The 18,737-nt window shown below is 41.5% G+C and overlaps 1 protein-coding gene across 1 annotated transcript; it reads right to left on the reverse strand.

The window, feature by feature from the left end:
- Nucleotides 1–13,760: 13,760 nt before the first annotated feature.
- Nucleotides 13,761–17,496, reverse strand: LOC101741329 (catalase). The gene is made up of 2 exons (XM_038018916.2): nucleotides 17,086–17,496; nucleotides 13,761–15,572 (listed from the first exon to the last, which is right to left on the reverse strand). Exons 1-2 carry the CDS (start codon nucleotides 17,191–17,193, stop codon nucleotides 14,133–14,135), a joined length of 1,548 nt encoding a protein of 515 aa, XP_037874844.1. The 5' UTR covers nucleotides 17,194–17,496; the 3' UTR covers nucleotides 13,761–14,132.
- Nucleotides 17,497–18,737: the final 1,241 nt, after the last annotated feature.

Below are 18,737 nucleotides of genomic sequence, written 5' to 3' on the forward strand. Positions count from 1 at the left end.
TTTTTGTCACGTACCATGCGGCTTTGGAATGAACTCCCTTCCACGTGGCTTTCCAAGCGCTGTGACGTGTCTTTTTTCAAACAAGGCTTACGGAGAGTGCTCAGCGGTAGACAACGACTTGGTTCAGTCCGTGGCATTGCTGATGTCCATGGGCTACGGTAACGACTCAACTTCAGGTCGACCGTGTGCTGTCTGCTTACAAGGGCAATAAGGAAAACATAAATAAAAACATGACAAGGCAAAAAAAATTTGAACATCATTTCTCTCCCTAGCCGATCGTAGGTCATTACGATGAGGTACTAAAATAAAAATAACCATATTGAAAACCAGCTAAATTCTTAAACATTTTTCGCTTTGATACATTCACACTGGATACCGCCGCCTTCTCTGATGTTAACATCCTTTATTTATCACTTCCTAGTAAGTTTGCAAATGCGAAAGTTTGTGACGGAGGCCGAAGTTTTCTTCCTCTTCTAGTGCAAAAAGTACCAAACGGTTTCTTAAGCTGTAACTTCACAGTGTAATAGCTTGTACGTCAGAGTAGAAAATAGGCTATCAAATAGAAGGATAAGCGTAGATTAGTGAAGTTCTAATTATGGAGTTCAAATTAGCAGTAGTCAAAGCGAAGCGTGATCAAAAAAAAAAAAGATTTACTAACAAGAAATATAGAAAGGTCCTTTTAGAATTTCTATGAAACGATTAACTCGAGATGTTTCGTTATTTTTAAATGATCTTTCTGCTCTCCTCCTCCTCCTTGCATCGTATTCCTCAGTGTTAAGGGTCGTGACCTTTACGGAGCAATTTTGTTCAGACTATGTTCTTCCATACTTTCCTATCCTCTGAGCAGTAGGTAGTGACAATGATACTGGAGTCCAATGTCGTCTTAATTTGACCAGACCAGCACATGGGACTACGGCTCCTTCGCCTCTTTTCTTCCACTTTGTCGGCGATATATAATTTTAGTTTTCGGCTCTATATTAAATATAACTTTATCTATTATCATCTAATCAAATCTCTATCTATCATCTAATCAAATATCTTTATCTATTATCTATTATAAAGAAAGAAAGAAAGAAAGAAATAATTTATTCGCCAAGCATAGTGAAAATGAGTTATTACATAAATTAAAAGCAGCGTGTATGCTTTGTCATTATTTGACATGCGAATTTTAGTGCAGTGCATAGTTATAATATTATATAATTTACCATTCATTCATCCATAATTCAACTAATAATTAAAAATCCATTTATTTTCAATGTCATCCCCAAGAAAATCATTCACGTGATAATAATTTTCACTAATAAGATTACCTTTTAGGTTTTTTTTTAAATTAAAATCATCTAAGTCTCTTAATTTCTTCGGTAGTTTATTAAATATCCTAACGCTCATACCTAGTATACTATTATTCTTTAATGTAGTTTTGGTTTTTGGAAAACATAGCTTATCGTCGCGTCGATTTCTGTTTGCCACATTAGACATTTTAGTGAATCTATTGGGACAAGTTTTAACAAAAGATGCAACTTCGTATATATATAGACAAGGAAGGGTAAAAATTTTATGCTTTGCAAAATATGGCTTGCAGCTGTCGGCTATTGCCAATCCAAACATAGACCTTAAACACCTTTTTTGTGCCTTAAAAACTTGATCTTTTTGCGTTGAGTTTCCCCAGAAAATTATTCCATATCTAAGACAGGATTCAACTACACCACGATATGCAGTTAGTAAGGCGTCTGTGTTTAAAATAGAGGATAATTTAAAGAGTGCATAGGCCGAGGAGCTGACACGTTTACACAGTCCGTCTGTATGAGATTTCCAATCTAATTTGTTGTCAATTTTTACACCGAGGAAATCTACATTTTCTGTTTCATATATATGATTGTTATTATTATAAATGGTCAAATTTATATATTTATTTCTTTGATAAAATTGCATAAATTTTGTTTTTTCTAAATTAATTATTAAATTATTTTTATCAAGCCAAGATATTATTGAATGAAGAGTACTATTAATATCGTGTTCATATAAAATGTCATTTCTACACCTAATAGTTATGGTGCTGCCGTCTGCAAAAAGGGTCATAGGGTGGTCAATTGAATTTGGAAAATCATTAATGTAAATTATAAATAAGAGAGGCCCAAGTACGCTTCCTTGCGGAACACCGTATGTGATCTTACGTTTGTTAGACTTAAATTTAAGTTCTGTTTTTTTTACAAAATCTATGTTACTAATTTCAGTGTATTGTATTCGATCTTTTAAATAAGACTCCAGTAAGTTTAATATATTTCCTCGCATCCCGCAGTATTCCAATTTACTTAACAGTATGTTAAAATCGACATGATCGAAAGCTTGAGTCATATCGCAGAAAAGAGCAGTGATGTAGTTACCCTTGTCCATATCACATGTAATAACGTTCAAAAAGTCGAAAATTGCCATATTTATATTGTTCGAAACCAATCCGTTAGTTTTTGAATTCTTACCACGGCAACACGGGTCGCGATTTGACGGTGCCGTCGCGATTTGACATCTGTCACTTTTGTCTTGCTTCTCGAACGGGACGGTACCTGTATATTGACGGTCTACGCTAAAGTTGTGTATCATCGCTAATCCTTATCCATTCCTGCCCCATACCCTTCTCCCTAAGTGATACGACGTGAGAAGACGAAGGCATCGGTTCCGGTGAGTGATTGCATGATATTTTGTTAAAATAGTACATACGGCGCCGCGAATCGCGGCACATGTTCGACGCGCACCTCGTGCTGGTTTCCGTAGCCCTAGGCTGCCACGAGGTCGCTGGGTTCGAATCGAACAATTTCTGGTAGCAGAGCGTGGTTAGATTTGTGAAATCTATAGTAATTACCACGAATTGTAAAATTTTTTACGTCTAACCTCACTTAATTTTGTTACTAGTCAGCAGAAGTAGTGTAGGCATAGGGTTCGGGTCTGTTTAAACTATCATTCTGCTGACCTAGGTCAGGTCGTTTAGTGTGTTTCTATCCACCTGGTTAAGAAAATTAGTGAGTAGTAATAGTTAGTAATAGTAAGACTGATTTATTAGCTTCCACTGCGCATAGCTGACTAATTGTACGTGAGTTGGACAGCTGTGCTGGCTGAGTTTATGACCTAGCACACAGCTGCTACAGTGGTCAGCTATTTTCATACTATTACTACAGATTTATGTTAATTCTGCTCATCATAGCAGTAGATTACCACATCTATTTAAGCATAGTTGTGTGTAACAATCTGAATGTTATTACAGTTTGGGTTTATAATTTATTATTAATTTGTGTATGATTGTAGCTCACTTCCTACTTATATTTTAGTATAATTGAGCTGCAACACATTTGTAATTGAATATAACTGGAGTACTTGTTGAACTTGTAGTAGTAGATTGCTGGTTGGGCCCTGTTTGGAGACTAGCTTAGTTATAGTCCAGAGGCCAACGGTGTATGAGTGTCATTTCAAAACTTATACCAGCAATTTGCTATTATATATATTTTTTGTTATTTGTTTTAATTTGTTCTAAATTTAAATTACTTGTTTGAATTTGTGGTAGTGGATTGCTGACTGTGGGCCCTGCTTGGTGACTGGCTTTGGTATAGTCCTGAGGCCATCAGTGTTTGAAAATTAATTCACAAATTTTTATCAGCAATTTGCTATCATATAATTAATTTTTAATTTTAATTTTGTTATTTGACTTACCCCTTGAACGGTGTGAATACTTTGTGATAGTAAATTGTTGATTGGGTCCTGCTTGGTGACTAGCTTCTAGTTATAGTCTAGAGGCCAGGTGTGCTTGAGTTTAGTTTGCAACTCAAAACCTGGTATCAGCAATTTTCTATCTTATAACTTTTAATTTTAAGTTTGTTCTTATTTGTTGGGGTGTCCTTGGTACAGTGGTGAGGTCTAGGTTACCTAAATACTTAGGAGTAGGAATATTTTGGTGGGCTCACTCGTACACTCCTTTAAATAATTCCTTTGTTATATTTTTTTTTATTTGAATTTTAATTTTTTTTTGATTTTTTTTTGATTTTTTTTTTTATTTTATTATTTTTTTTTTGATTTTTTTTTTGGTCTTTTTGTAAACTGCAAGTAACATGTCGGTGTCCTACATTCGCGGGAAGGTGACTAGTGAGCTCCGATGGTTCGCATCAGCTCATGCTTTGGTTGACAGAACAGATAGGGATGCGGCATTGCTCGATAGGGCGTCTCAGGTGCACGAACGGTTGGAGGTAGTGTACGATCGGTTGTCTGACCTCGTTGCTTTGGGGTCCGAAGTGGAGAAGGAGGTGATCCATGCCATCGGTCTTGACGTGGACCAGTGTCAGGAGTACGCTGATGCCATTCTGCAACGGGTGGCCGATATTAAGAAGCAGTCGGCTTCCGGTGGTAATGGAGGTTCGGGAACTTCGTCAGGCGTCATATCACGCCTCCCCTCCATCGACCTGCCGATCTTCCACGGTGATCTGAACGAGTGGGTCGGCTTTATAAATTTGTTTGACAGCCTGGTCCATGGTCGGTCGGACTTGACTGCCTCTTATAAGATGGCTCAGCTTCGGGGTGCTCTGCGAGGTGAACCTGGTGAATTGGTGGCACACTTGCCTATCACCAACGACAATTATGCGGTCGCACGCCAGATCCTGTTCGACCGATATCAAAATCAACGACGGTTGGTAGACGCTCAGCTGGCCAGGCTGTTTGCGATACCCAAACTTTCTCGGGCGTCCGATATCAGAACCGAGGTACTGAATCCAGTTACGGTGGCCACTAAGGCCTTGGGCAATTTGGGTCTACCAGTAGACCAATGGTCATATCTGCTCTTTTATATTGTTGCAGGTAGGCTGCCGGTTGAGGTGCTCACTCGCTTCGAGCAGCAGGACAACGCAGGTAGGGACGAACTGCCTACCCTGGCCAATCTGCTGGCATTTTTAGAAGCCGAAAGTCGCAGACACGAGATTATGCCACCACCCTCCTCCTCTGGGTCGCGTGTGCCGGCTTCCGGCCACGCCGTTTCGGTTGCTCAGAGGGGAGGGGGAGGGGATAAGAGGGGGCCGTCTCAACGACTGACTGCGCTCATGGCAGCGGTGGGAGGCTCACGGTGTGGCTTCTGTCATGAGAGCGGGCACGACGTAGCCGCCTGTCCGAGGTTCCGGTCGACGCGCATCAGGGGTAGACGCAACATCGTTGCCCAGCGGCGATGGTGCTTTTTTTGTTTTGGGCCGCACACGGCGAGCGTCTGTCCACAGCCACAATTGTGCCCTAATTGCGACGGTCGGCACCATGCCCTCCTGTGTCTGGAGTCTGCCGCCACTCCGAGGTCATCCGGACGCAGTCATCCAGCCTCGCCGACCGGTGAGCGCACCGGTCGTAGCCCTCGCCAATTCGGCGGCGTGGACCCTCGGGAAGAGGCTTCGCAGGGAGGCACCGGGTTAGGTACTGCGGGCGGGTGCCAGCGAATGCCCACTAGCTACGCCGGGGTGGCCACGTTGTCCCCCCGTGCGGGGCCGTGTTCGCCTGCTGGATCGAGTAGCCCTGCTCACTCGTCTCCCCTTCCCTCAGAAGTACGGTTTTCCCCTCCGCTGAGGGAGCGGCCGACGCTGGAGCGACTCCCTCCAGTGTTTGGCCCGTTTGGCCATCGTACACGGAGGTATATGAGGCGGGACGGGAAACGAGGGCCTTATGTGGGAGCGTGGGATCCGCTGGCACGCTACGACCTTCCGTCGCGCGCCGACCGGGATAGCGGGGACCCGGGCCCCCGCTAGGAAATTGCCGCTCACTGCAGTGTTGCCCCAGCCCCAGAAGCTGTTTTACTTCCTACCGCTTCTGTTCGGGTGTTGGATTCGGATGGCAACACTGTGTTTGCTCGAGCTCTGTTGGATTCCGGCGCACAGGGCAGTATTATGTCGAGCAACCTTGCAGTACGGTTGGGCAATCCTATTTACAAGTCTTCTTATTCTATTCGTGGAGTGGGCAATGTTAGAATTTCGGACGTGATCGGTCACACTTCATTTATTTTCTCATCGAATCCCAACCCTCGCTTACAGTTTAGAGTCTCAGCTTTGGTGATGCCTGAGGTGATAGGTCGTCACCCTCCGGTGAAGGTAAACAGTTACATACGGTCATTGACTTCAGACTTACGGCTAGCGGACCCCAAGTTTGACACCCCGGGGCCAGTAGACGTACTACTTGGGGCGGATGTACTAGGGAAGCTGCTCCTGACTGGGAAGCGCGTTCTTCATGCGGAGGGTTTGGTTGCAATGGACACAAAATTAGGGCATGTATTGTTGGGTCCTGCGTTCCGGCCGGTCGCTGCGAGGAAATCGGACAATTTTCTGGTCGGGTCTACGCTTTCGGAAGTAGTCCAACGGTTTTGGGAACTAGAAGAACCTCCTACAGCTTATCGAGTTAACCCGGATGAGGAGGAATGTGAGCTGTTTTACCAGAATAATACGGGTCGTCTCTATTCGGGCCGGTTCTTGTTAAGACTTCCTTTTCGGGCGAATCGCCCACTGCTAGGCAGTTCGAGGAAGGCAGCAGAGACTAGACTTTTGTCAATGGAGAGACGCATGAGGCGCGACGCGGTGTTCCGGCAGAAATATGTAGAGTTTATGCGGGAGTATGAATCCTTAGGTCACATGTCGGTTTCCAAGGTAGATTGGAGTGCTACAGAGCACTGTTTCCTGCCTCATCATGCGGTTTTGAAAACTCCTAACGGGAAAATTAGGGTCGTGTTTGACGGTTCGGTCACGACCTCCTCCGGCGTCTCGTTAAATCAGTGTCTCCATTCGGGTCCAAAGCTGAACCGGGACATTTCAGACATACTGACGAGCTTCCGCCGGCACCAGATCGTTTTCGTGGCAGACATCCGTATGATGTTCAGGCAAACGGTGATTCATCCGGAGGATAGGCGGTATCAACTCATTCTCTGGCGTGAAAGCTCAGATGAGCCCATAAAAATTTATGAACTGAACACGAACACTTACGGGTTGCGGTCGAGTCCATATTTGGCGGTTCGTTCTTTGCGGGAGCTGGCAGTGAGGGAACGGTTGCACTACCCTCGTGCTGCGGACATTTTGGAACGGGACCTATATGTCGATGACGTATGTACGGGCGCCGACAGTGTCGAAGAGGCCTTATCACGCAAGGATGAACTGATCCGCCTTTTGAGCAGGGGCGGGTACGAGTTGAGAAAATGGCTGTCTAACTGTCCTGAGTTGTTGACTGGTTTGCCAACGGAGTATCAACAGGATCCCCATCTTTTCGAGAATGTCGATAACCCTAACATGCTGTCGGTCCTAGGGATTCAATATCGTCCGATTCAAGACGAATTTACCTATCGGGTGGAGTTGGAAAATCCAAAGGTATGGTCTAAGCGAACGGTGCTTTCCACAATTGCTCGAACCTTCGATCCAAACGGTTGGATCGCTCCTGTCACTTTTCTCTTAAAGTGCTTCATGCAGCGACTGTGGTCTGCTAACCTGTCATGGGACGAGGGGATTGCTGGTGACCTATTGAAGGATTGGTTGAACTTTTTCTCGTCTCTTCCTGATATTAACCACATGTCAATACCTCGGAAGCTGGTTCCTGCGGGCAAATACAAGGCGTCTCTCCACGGGTTTTCGGATGCCTCGGAACGCGGATTCGCAGCTGCGGTATACTTGCGAACGGTTTCTTCAACTGGAAGGGCTGATATACGGTTGGTGTTAGCTAAGAGTAAGGTCGCTCCGCTTCGGACACGCATGACGATTCCGAAGCTCGAGTTGTCTGGTGCCGCTCTACTGACTAGGTTGTTAAACCATACAGCTACTAGCTTACGGTCGGTTATTGATTTAGAAAACACTGTGTATGCTTGGACAGACAGCCAGATAGTGTTGTGCTGGTTGAAGGCTTCGGTTCATACACTTGAAGTTTTCGTGGCCAACCGTGTCTCCCAGATTCAAGGATCTGAGGTCCCTCTAACATGGAGACACGTGCCTGGTGAGCTCAATCCGGCGGACTGCGCTTCTCGGGGATGCTTAGCATCGGAAATAGTTGATCATCAGTTATGGTGGGGTCCCCAGTGGCTCACAATGAAGCCTTCTCAGTGGCCACCCTCTCGCATAGGAGTTCCTCCAGGTCTCGTGGCTGCACCGGCGCAGTTCGAGGATCGAGGAGTGATTCAGGGGTTGGATTTGGATCTGCTCATCAACCGTTATAGCTCCTTGGACAAGCTGGTTAAGGTTACCGCCTGGATTTTGAGGTTTATTCGGAATTGTCGTTTGTCGGTGTCTCAACGCAATATGACACCTGTTGTGTGTCCCATCGAGCGGAAGAAGGCGCTGCTGAAATTAATTGAAGTTGTGCAAGCCACCAGCTTTCATTCAGAATTGAAGGCGCTAAGGACTGAGCGCCCTAAGCTTCGTGGAGCTATCGCTCGTCTTAGCCCCTTTGTAGACGGCCAGGGGTTGATTCGAGTAGGAGGTCGATTAAGTAACTCCAATTTACCTTATTCGGCGCGCCATCCTCTTTTACTTCCCAAGAAAAGCCAGTTAGTTGACCTGTTGGTGATGGATCGCCACATCGCAAATTCGCATTCCGGTTGCAATGCGCTGTTGGCATCCCTCCAGAGGGAATTTTGGATTCTGTCAGGGCGTCGTACGGTTCGGAGCGTCCTTTTCCGGTGTTTACCCTGTTATCGGCTTAAGGCGTCTACGATGCAGCCTCAGATGGGAGATCTGCCTCCAGACAGAGTGAAGAAGATGAGGCCGTTTTCTGGAGTTGGTACGGACTTCGCTGGGCCTTTCATGATCAAGGCTTCACGTTTGCGGAATGTTAGGTTAATTAAGGCTTATCTGTGCGTCTTTGTCTGCCTTTCAACCAAAGCTGTACATCTTGAAGTTGTTGCCGACCTTACAACTGAAGCCTTTATTGCGAGCTTGGATAGATTTGTGTCCCGTCGAGGCTTACCCGAATTGATACGCTCCGATAACGGAACGAATTTTGTAGGTGCGGACCGTTACTTGCGGGATGTAGTAAATTTCTTGAACAATAACCAGGTGGATATTGAAACGGCCCTCTCTCGTCGCGGTATTCGGTGGACCTTCAGTCTTCCAGGATGCCCCCACTGGGGTGGAATTTTCGAGGCAGTAGTAAAATCGGCTAAGACTCACTTGATGCGCGTGATAGGGCAAACCTCGCTCACCTTTGAGGAGTTAACCACGGTATTTTGTAAAATTGAAGCGGTACTTAATTCACGGCCGTTGTGCCCGCTCAGTTCAGACCCGAATGACTTGGAGTCGTTAACTCCAGGCCATTTCTTGATAGGACAGCCACTCAATGCGTTGCCGGAGTATCCCCTCTCGGATATCAAGCCTGGACGGTTGAGGCGATACCAGATGTTGCAGCAGATGTCCCAAGATTTTTGGAAACGTTGGTCCCTTGAGTATTTACATCTGCTCCAGCAGCGCTTTAAGTGGACGGATAGAACCAGTCCCCCTCACGTCGGTGACCTTGTGTTGGTTAAGGATGCTAACCTGCCGCCACTGCGTTGGCGTAGGGGGCGCATTGTTAATCTGTTTCCCGGTAAGGATGGGACCCCTCGGTCTGCAGAGGTTCTGGTCGGGGACTCTGTTCTCAAACGAGCGGTCACAACGTTGTCCCGGCTGCCAGTTGATTAGGGACAGGTAGGGGACCTGTCCGGGCGGGTGACTGTTCGAAACCAATCCGTTAGTTTTTGAATTCTTACCACGGCAACACGGGTCGCGATTTGACGGTGCCGTCGCGATTTGACATCTGTCACTTTTGTCTTGCTTCTCGAACGGGACGGTACCTGTATATTGACGGTCTACGCTAAAGTTGTGTATCATCGCTAATCCTTATCCATTCCTGCCCCATACCCTTCTCCCTAAGTGATACGACGTGAGAAGACGAAGGCATCGGTTCCGGTGAGTGATTGCATGATATTTTGTTAAAATAGTACATACGGCGCCGCGAATCGCGGCACATGTTCGACGCGCACCTCGTGCTGGTTTCCGTAGCCCTAGGCTGCCACGAGGTCGCTGGGTTCGAATCGAACATATATTTTTATTTTGACGAAATCCTTTTTGGTTTTCAAGCAGAACGTTATATTTTTCAAGAAAATCATATATTTCTTTGTACAAAAACTTTTCAACTATCTTAGAGAAAACAGGTAGCAAAGCCACTGGTCTATAAAACTCCATTAGCTCTCTATTCTCTTTTTTAAAAAGTGGTTTCACGACAGCCGTTTTAAGTTTTGTAGGAAATATGCCTGTACTGATACATAGGTTAGTTATATAACAGATGTGGGGACTTATCAGTTCAGCCACTGATTTTATAACTTTTGTGCTTATTTCGTCATAACCAACACTACTAGAATTTTTTAAATTTTTGATTATTATTTTAATATCTAATGGCGTACTAGGTGATATAAATATTGAGTTATTTAACTTTGGAACAAACTGTAACACATTATTTCCTAAATTCGTAGATGGTACTACTTTATCAACAAAATAATTGTTAAAATAGTTTGCTATGGCTTGTGGATTCGTCACAAGTTTGTTATTTACTTTAATCGTGCTGATAAAGTTTTTTGGCTTATAATTTTTAGACTGGTTTATTATTTGCCAAGTGGTTTTTGATTTATTAAAAGAGTTATTTATATTAAATGAATTTTGTGCTTTTTGTGTAAGTTTTATGATTTTCTTTAATCTTTTAGAGTATTGCTTTAGTAATTTTTATTTATTAAAGAAGGGTTATGCCTATACAACCAAACAAGTTCTCTTTTCTTTTTTACACATTGTTTTATACCACGTGATATCCACTTAGCCTTTTTGTGTAATCGAATAAATATTTGTGTTTCCGGAAAACAAAGGTCATAAAAGAGTTTGAAAATCTCAAGAAAATTATCATAGGCCTTATTTGGATCATCAGTACTATACATTTCAGTAAAAGAGTAGTTGATTAAGCAATCACGGAATTTTCCTAAATTTTCTTTACAGTAGTCTCTTCGTTTTATTTTCCAGCCGTTAATAATAGAAAATTGTTTAGTTGGAAACTTAATCAACTGTGCCGTGTGATCAGACATTGCGAATTCAATTATATCTGTAGTACATGAGGAAGTTGAATTATGAATGAAATTGTCAATACAAGTTAAACTACGAAGTCTAGTTGGTTGTCTTACTGCTAAGGTCATGTTAAAATTTAATAGCATACATTCAAAATTTATAGTATCGTTATTCAATTCCAAAATGTTAATATTGAAGTCACCGGCTATCAGAATACGCTTTTTTGATTTCTTTGTAATCATACAAATCAAACCTTCAAATTTATTAAAAAATACATGTATATTTTGTGGATTAGGTACTCGATATACACATATAATTATTGTATCACAATGTGTCAAGTATACCCCGCAACACTCAAAAAGGCCTGGTATTGACATCTCAGCTATGCCTGGCATATCTTTCCATTGGTGACAATTCTTTATAAGTATGCAAACTCCCCCTCGTTTAATATTATTTCTACTAAAACAAGAAGCTAAATTGTAATTAGGTAGAACAAGATGTTTTTCATATCCCCTCATCATGAAGTGTTCCGTGATGCATAGTACGTCTACGGATACGTGTTTTTCATTCAGTTCATTTAGACACACTGAAATAATATCGGTCTTGCTAAGAAGGCTCGCTATGTTTTGGTGCATGACGTATATGTGTCTGTTATAAAAAACTCTTTATTTTGGATTTCGCAACTATCTTCTAAAGTGCTGTCTGAGGTATTAGAAGAGTTAATATACATTACCAAAGAGCAAATATCTCTCAAAATAACTTTGAAGCCAAAATTATTAACGGAACCCATTTTCCTATAAAACATACGATAGTCATAACTTAAGTTTAAATTGGAATCCACCAAATATGCATATTCGTTAGCTAGGATGTCAATGTACAATAAATGATTAAATAACTCAATTCTTCCATTAAATACATTATAGAGATATCCAATTTTAAAAGTTGGTAAACATACAATAATATTAGTGTGTTGTATTGCCATTAATTTTACTCTTAAAAAAGAAATCAAAATAGAATAATCTTGCGTATATTTAAAATCATCATCCCCAACTTGAATTACACAGTAGTCATTTAACGTGTAGGAACTTAGTTTTGCCTGAATTCCATGAAGCAGTTGAATAACACCGCGAGATGGCATTAAGTAGTGAATTACGTTGTAGTATTTTTTATCAAATACATTTTCTGAGACGGAAGATACTTTGTTGGTTTTGTTGCTACTTATTATGCAAATATTGTGCTTTGACGAAACAATGCTATCATTATTTTGTACCGTGAATACACGAGTATGTGCACTGTGATTAGAGAGTTGCATTTGTTGAGAGGTGAGGGTGGGTGTGAAATTTTTTTCCTTGCGTAGTTGACCACTGCTGTTATTCACTTTAATTTGAGGGCAGTTGTTCTCGGTCTGCACTGAGCTGTTTTTAAATGTTTTTTCAGAAGACAAGTTAAAATCTGTCTGTGTTTCTTTGTTATTTGTAGCTGTTAAAATATTGGTTTGAGTTGTTTTACGTTTATGTTTACTTCTGAGTGTTACGTTTAGTTGCGATGTGGATTTTATAGGAGACTTCTCAGCTACTGGGCTCAATGATATTGTTTTTAACAGCTCATTTTTCTTCATAAGTTCGTCATTAATACGTTTAAGTGTGGAATTTTCTTGTAATAATGTCTCTATTTCACAATTTGCACTGGTTAATTCTGTAGTAAGCCTTTGAATCTGGTCATTGGTTGTTAACGATTGATTTTCGTCATCAGAAAGTTCCGGCATACTTGAGCTTGTTAAATCTAATGTTCGATTCATAGTAGACGAATCATTTCTGTTAGTGTCTGAGTGAGTGGGGTTTCGTCGAAATGTGATGTTATCTAGGAAGTTCATTGTAACTCAGTATAAATCTGCAGTGAGATTCCCGTATCGAATTCACTTTAAACAAAATGTTGCACTTTGTTTGAATTTCACTTTGAAAACACTACTGCAGCATATTTACACAATGATAAAGCACAAATTGAAGAATTTAAGACACTCAACGTAATAAGATTATTTTATCATCATCTTTATCATCTATTAATCTCTGGTCGGGAGCTTTGTCAGCGTTCGTAGCTTGTTTCGTTTTTACTGTATCTACATTTGTATAATGTTTATTTAATGGGTGTATTGTACTAAATGTGTCAAAAATAAGATTATAATTAATCTTTTTTTTTAACGTTGGGATATCTGTTCAAGGATACCCGGTCGAGGTGGATAACAGACCGGTATATGTCGGACTCCAAATTCTCCAGAGAAAAAGAGGGAGAACCGAGGTCCTCCTCTTCTTCCAATTCCTTCCGGGAGACTACTCAACCACGAAAGACTCGCCCCGCAAAACCGACTACCGGAACCCCATCGAGCTCCTCGACTCTGACTCCACGAAACCCATGGTACCGTACCGCATGGTGCGGACCGAAAGTCCGCGTTCGTCGGTACCCGCCCTGATAATAGGACGGGATTTCATTCCCGAAAGATCCGGAAAGATTCCGGGAAGATCCCGCGGGACGTCGTCCGACAGCCGAACACCGGGTGCCCCCGCACCCGGTACACGACGGCCCCTACAGTAAGTAGATCAATGGAAGCCACGTGACCGCGCCACCCACTCCGCCTTCTTCGCTGAGGAGCCAAAAAACCTAACACTACTATTAATCAATAATAAAACAAAAACAATTCCACACTATTAACATATCATTTTTCATATCGATTTTAATCAAGGTTTGTTAACTGCATTGCTAAAAAGACATTGAACGTTATGACGTTGAAGCGTGCTTTCCATAATTAACAATTTTTTTGGTAAAATATTAATTAACCAGTATTATGAATTGGGGTTGTGCGTTCGATTCCCCCTTCGGGCAAACGTTCCGGTGACGAGAGATTTGTTCGCTCTGTATCTGGATGTTCATTAGCGACATTTATACCTTTGTATGTACATACACATATATGCATGATGTAATATGTATGTTTTTTAAGTGTCTACCTCCTAAATACAGATCTAGGTCCAGATGACCATGTGTGTTTTGATCTTGATAATTTATCTAATTATTATTAAGCTATTCATCATCCCAGTAGTACGACGTTCGGTTCACTTTTAAACCTTGAGATATTCTGTAACCAAGATCTGGGTGTATGATTGTGAAAAATTTCACTGCTCTATCCTGCAATTCTTCGATAGCACCACCAAGACTATACAGAATGTTTTCGACAAGTCTGCTTCGTTCCTCTTTCGTCATTTCGTTCATATACAGCTCTCTAGCCTGATCGAAGTTGTTAGGATCATCTTGGTATATCTCGATAAGGTCAACTCTATTCTCATCTTTGTAAGGCACCGGTCCATTGAACGTGTTAGGATAATAATTGGGGGTATCTTTACCATTATCCTTAACGGGAGGTCGACCATCGCGATTGTAAGCAAGTACGTGATTTTGAATCGGACAATTTACCGGTATTTTATTAAAGTTAGCACCTAACCGGTAATATTGAGCGTCTCTGTAAGCTAAGCGTCTAGCTTCGAATACTTTGTCCGGTCCACCCAAAATGCCCGGCACAAGATTTGCTGGGCTATACGCCAACTGTTCTATTTCCGCGAAATAGTTCGTCGGATTTTTGTTCAAAACAAAACGACCGAGTGGCTTTAGGGGAAATTCATCTTGAGGTAATATTTTTGTCACGTCAAAAACATCGAATTGTGCATTTTTGACATCGTCTAATGTCAATATCTGGATACTGACAGACCAGCTCGGAAATTTACCCTTTCCTATCGCATTATACAAATCTCTGGTGGCGTAATCTGGATCAATACCGGATATTTTCTGTGCTTGTTTAGAGTTTAGATTTTTAATACCAGCGTCAGGAATAAAATGAAATCTAACAAAGTGCTTCTCTCCACTCTCATTGACAACTTGATAAGTGTGAATGCCAAACCCTGGCATATGCCTGTAACCATCTGGTATGCCTCTATCCCCAAATACAAGCAAAAACATATGCAAGCTTTCCGGTTGCAACGTCAAAAAATCCCACAGCGTATTACCGTCTATTAAATTAGTAGCTGGATTTCGTTTTTGAGCTCGTACAAATGTCGGAAAAAGCAGAGGATCTTTGTAAACGTACATGGGGGTATTGAATCCCACGATATCAAAATTACCGTCTTCAGTGTAAAATTTAATGGCGAACCCGCGCGCATCTCTTGAAGTGTCAGTACCTCCCCTTTCGACTACCACTGGAGAAAATCTTGCTGCCACTGGGGTTTTCTTTCCGATTTTACTAAATAATTTGGCTTTACAAATGCTCGTAATATCATGCGTAACTTCAAAATAACCGAATGCTCCACCCGCTTTTGCATGCACCAACCTCTCGGGAATTCTCTCTCGTACTAAATGCGTTAATGAATCCATAAAATATTCATTGAATATGAGATTTGAGTTCAATGTGTTACTCGCATCTTTGAGTTCGATCGGCGATCCAGCACTCGTTGTCATAATACCGATGGGTCCCTGGAATAAGCCACACATAATATTTTATCAATTTTATGAAATGAAACATAATAGGTTGGGGAAAAAGTCTTTTCGTAGGTATGTATGAACTTGTAATAAAATCTCTTTGGCTATACTATTTGTATCTGGCTGGTTTTGATATCAATAAAAGTTTAAATTTTAAAGAAGATAATCCCAAATTCAAATTAGGAAAATGTGTGATTTTTATTTATTATTCGTACTGTCAAGATGAGTGAATCTAATAAAGAAATTCGATACATTTTAAAATTTTACTACCAAAAAGGTAAAAATGCAACGCAAGCCGTGAAAAAAATTTGCGATGTTTATGGACCTAGTGCAGTGTCTGTGAGAGTAGCACAAATTTGATTTAAGCGTTTTCAATCCGGAAATTTTTATGTCAAAGATGCACGTCGCTCTGGTCGCCCTATTACGGATAAAATGGATGCCATTTTTGAAAAAGTGGAGCAAGATCGGCATATCAGTAGTTACGACTTACTGAAGAACTGGGAATTGACCACAAAACAGTTTTGGCGCATTTGAAAGAAACTGGGTACACAAAAAAGCTCGATATTTGGGTACCTTACGGGCTCGCTGAAAGAAACCTAATGAACCGTGTACTCATTTATGATTCTTTATTACGATGTAATAAAACCGAACCATTTTTTGAAGAAACTGATAACTGGTGATGAAAAGTGGATCACGTACGACAAGAACGTGCGAAAAAGGTCGAGGTCAAAGGCCGGTCAGGCTTCACAGACTGTGGCGAAACCCGGGTTAACTCGCAACAAGGTGATGCAGTGTGTGTGGTGGCGTTGGAAGGTTATTATTCATTATGAGCTGTTACTACCAAGCAGGACTATGGATTCTGAACTCTACTGCGAGCAGCTGATGAGAAGTTGAGAGCGAAAGCGACCGGAATTAATCAACAGAAGGGGTGTGGTTTTTCATCATGATAATACTAGACCTCACACATCTTTAGCCACTCAGCAAAAGTTAAGAGAGCTTGGCTGGAAGGTGTGAATGCATCCGCCGTATAGTCCTGACCTTGCACCTTCAGATTTCCACCTGTTTCGGTCTCTTCAGAATTCTTTAGGCAGTGTCAGGTTAACATCACGAGAAGACTGCCAAAACCAATTGTGGCGGTATTTTGATCAGAAGCTCCAAAATTTCTATAGCAATGGGATCATGTTCCTACCTACAAAATGGCAAAAACTTATCGAACAAAAAGGTACTTACATACTTTAGTTAAATGTAAATAAACTATATTAAAAAATTTGTGAATTTACTTAAAAAATGCGAAAGAACTTTTTCCCCGACCTATTATATTATAAAAAAGTTCTACATTCTGTAGACATTTATACCTTTTTACGATGAATGAAACAAATTGAAATTAATTCAAAATCTGTTGGCCTAGAATACCAAAATACTATTACAAATTCCCATAGATACAGTCCCATATTGAATAACCTATTTCAAAAAAATTGTAAATTTATGTTAAAACATTCTAACTTACCGATGTTCTCTGTTTGAACGCGACTATCTGCTGGGCTGCCGGCGCTGGCTCGTTCCCAGTTTTTGCCACCGCGGCCATCGCAAGCAACGCTATCGTCAAACGCAACATTTTCTCGCACTAAGCACCACTACAGTGCATTTTACGAAAACTGGAACAATCTGTCCGACGTCTACCGATCAGACTTTATACTGCAGTATTGCGACCTTGTCGTTGAATGGCCAAGACTGATTTATGAGCGCAATGAAATTTCTCAAGCGGCAATTGTTACAAATTTAATACACGCAGTGTACAAGAACCTATTATGAACATTATTATGTAAAAGTGACAAAACAGCTCTTATAGTTTTTTAAGCGATCGAAACCACTTCTCCGGAGACAGCTAACTGTTCGAATCAAGGTGAACGGTCTATCTGATCTTTATAAGTAGACAACGTTGTCTAACCATTGCGATATCGTTGTAATGAATATCTTCCGTTTTGTTTTGAGCACTTTATATAAATGTTTACAATTGTATGGATATTCGTTTCAGTTAAAACTGAAAATGTAATAAAAACAAAACACTATTTATGTTTCTGTACTTAATTTTATTCTCTAATAAATAAAGTAATTGTTGCTGTATTCATTTTTTGTTTAATTAGTATTGTGGTTTTCTCATTTTTAAACAAAGCTGGACTTCGTATAGCTTATGTAACTTCTTATAACTTAAATAGTACGATAAAAAATACATTTTTTTAACTACAATGGGCGGACGATCTCAAAGGCAAACTGAAGGCCGCTGCCTACAATGAGGCTTAATATTTATAATAGTTTAGGTAACAATAGCTCGAAGACATTACATACTCAATCCTGTGGACCGAATGGTAAACAATCAACGTCAATACGGATCCTCTCGATCCATTAACGGTGCTTTTAGGTACTTCAAGCACGGTCACCGTCCCGCCGAACCCGTCGCTTGCGACGGAGGGCTCGGCGAGTAAATTAACACATAGACACGGCCCACTGATTTTTTCGCCGAATCTTCTCAGTGGATCGCGTTTCCGATCCGGTGGTAAATTCTGCGAAGTAGTTACTGCTCTTACTAGGGCTAGTGTTAGCAACACCTCTGGTTTGAGCCCCGAAAGCTCATCTACACGCTAGGGTAACGCTTATAAAGGCTCTCAACATAGGTAGAGAAAGAAAAAAAATCAAAGACAGAACTCACACATATTATGTTTTCAGTTTTTTTATAGTATAATATCTTTGCGGTTGGCTGCTGTTTATTTAGTTCCCCTTCGTGGCATTTAAGACTCTATTCACGCAGTGTAGATTAGTAAAAACCTACCGTACTCTCCAATATTTCTAAAGGTGACGCATTAAAGGAGGTCGAAGTAAAGTCACAGCTCCTCCTTAACGCCCTCTTTGGCCAGTCAATACCCTAGTCAAGGAAATTCAAGTACTCGTAACTTATTCTTCATAGCTCGATGATCTGGATTCCTGTTACATTTTCAGGGCTGTTTTACGCTACCAACTAAAGCGCAGATCGACGAACTCATCGAAAAGTTCAATGTGACATATAGCCCACAGCAACAGCCTGTTTGTTCAGTCTTTCATTGCAGTCAATGCAGTGATAGATCGACTGGAAAAGCAGCTGTGGCAGTCAGGTAGTTGCTAAAA

Source organism: Bombyx mori, chromosome 22 (assembly GCF_030269925.1).
Source record: "Bombyx mori chromosome 22, ASM3026992v2".
NCBI lineage: Eukaryota > Metazoa > Arthropoda > Insecta > Lepidoptera > Bombycidae > Bombyx > Bombyx mori.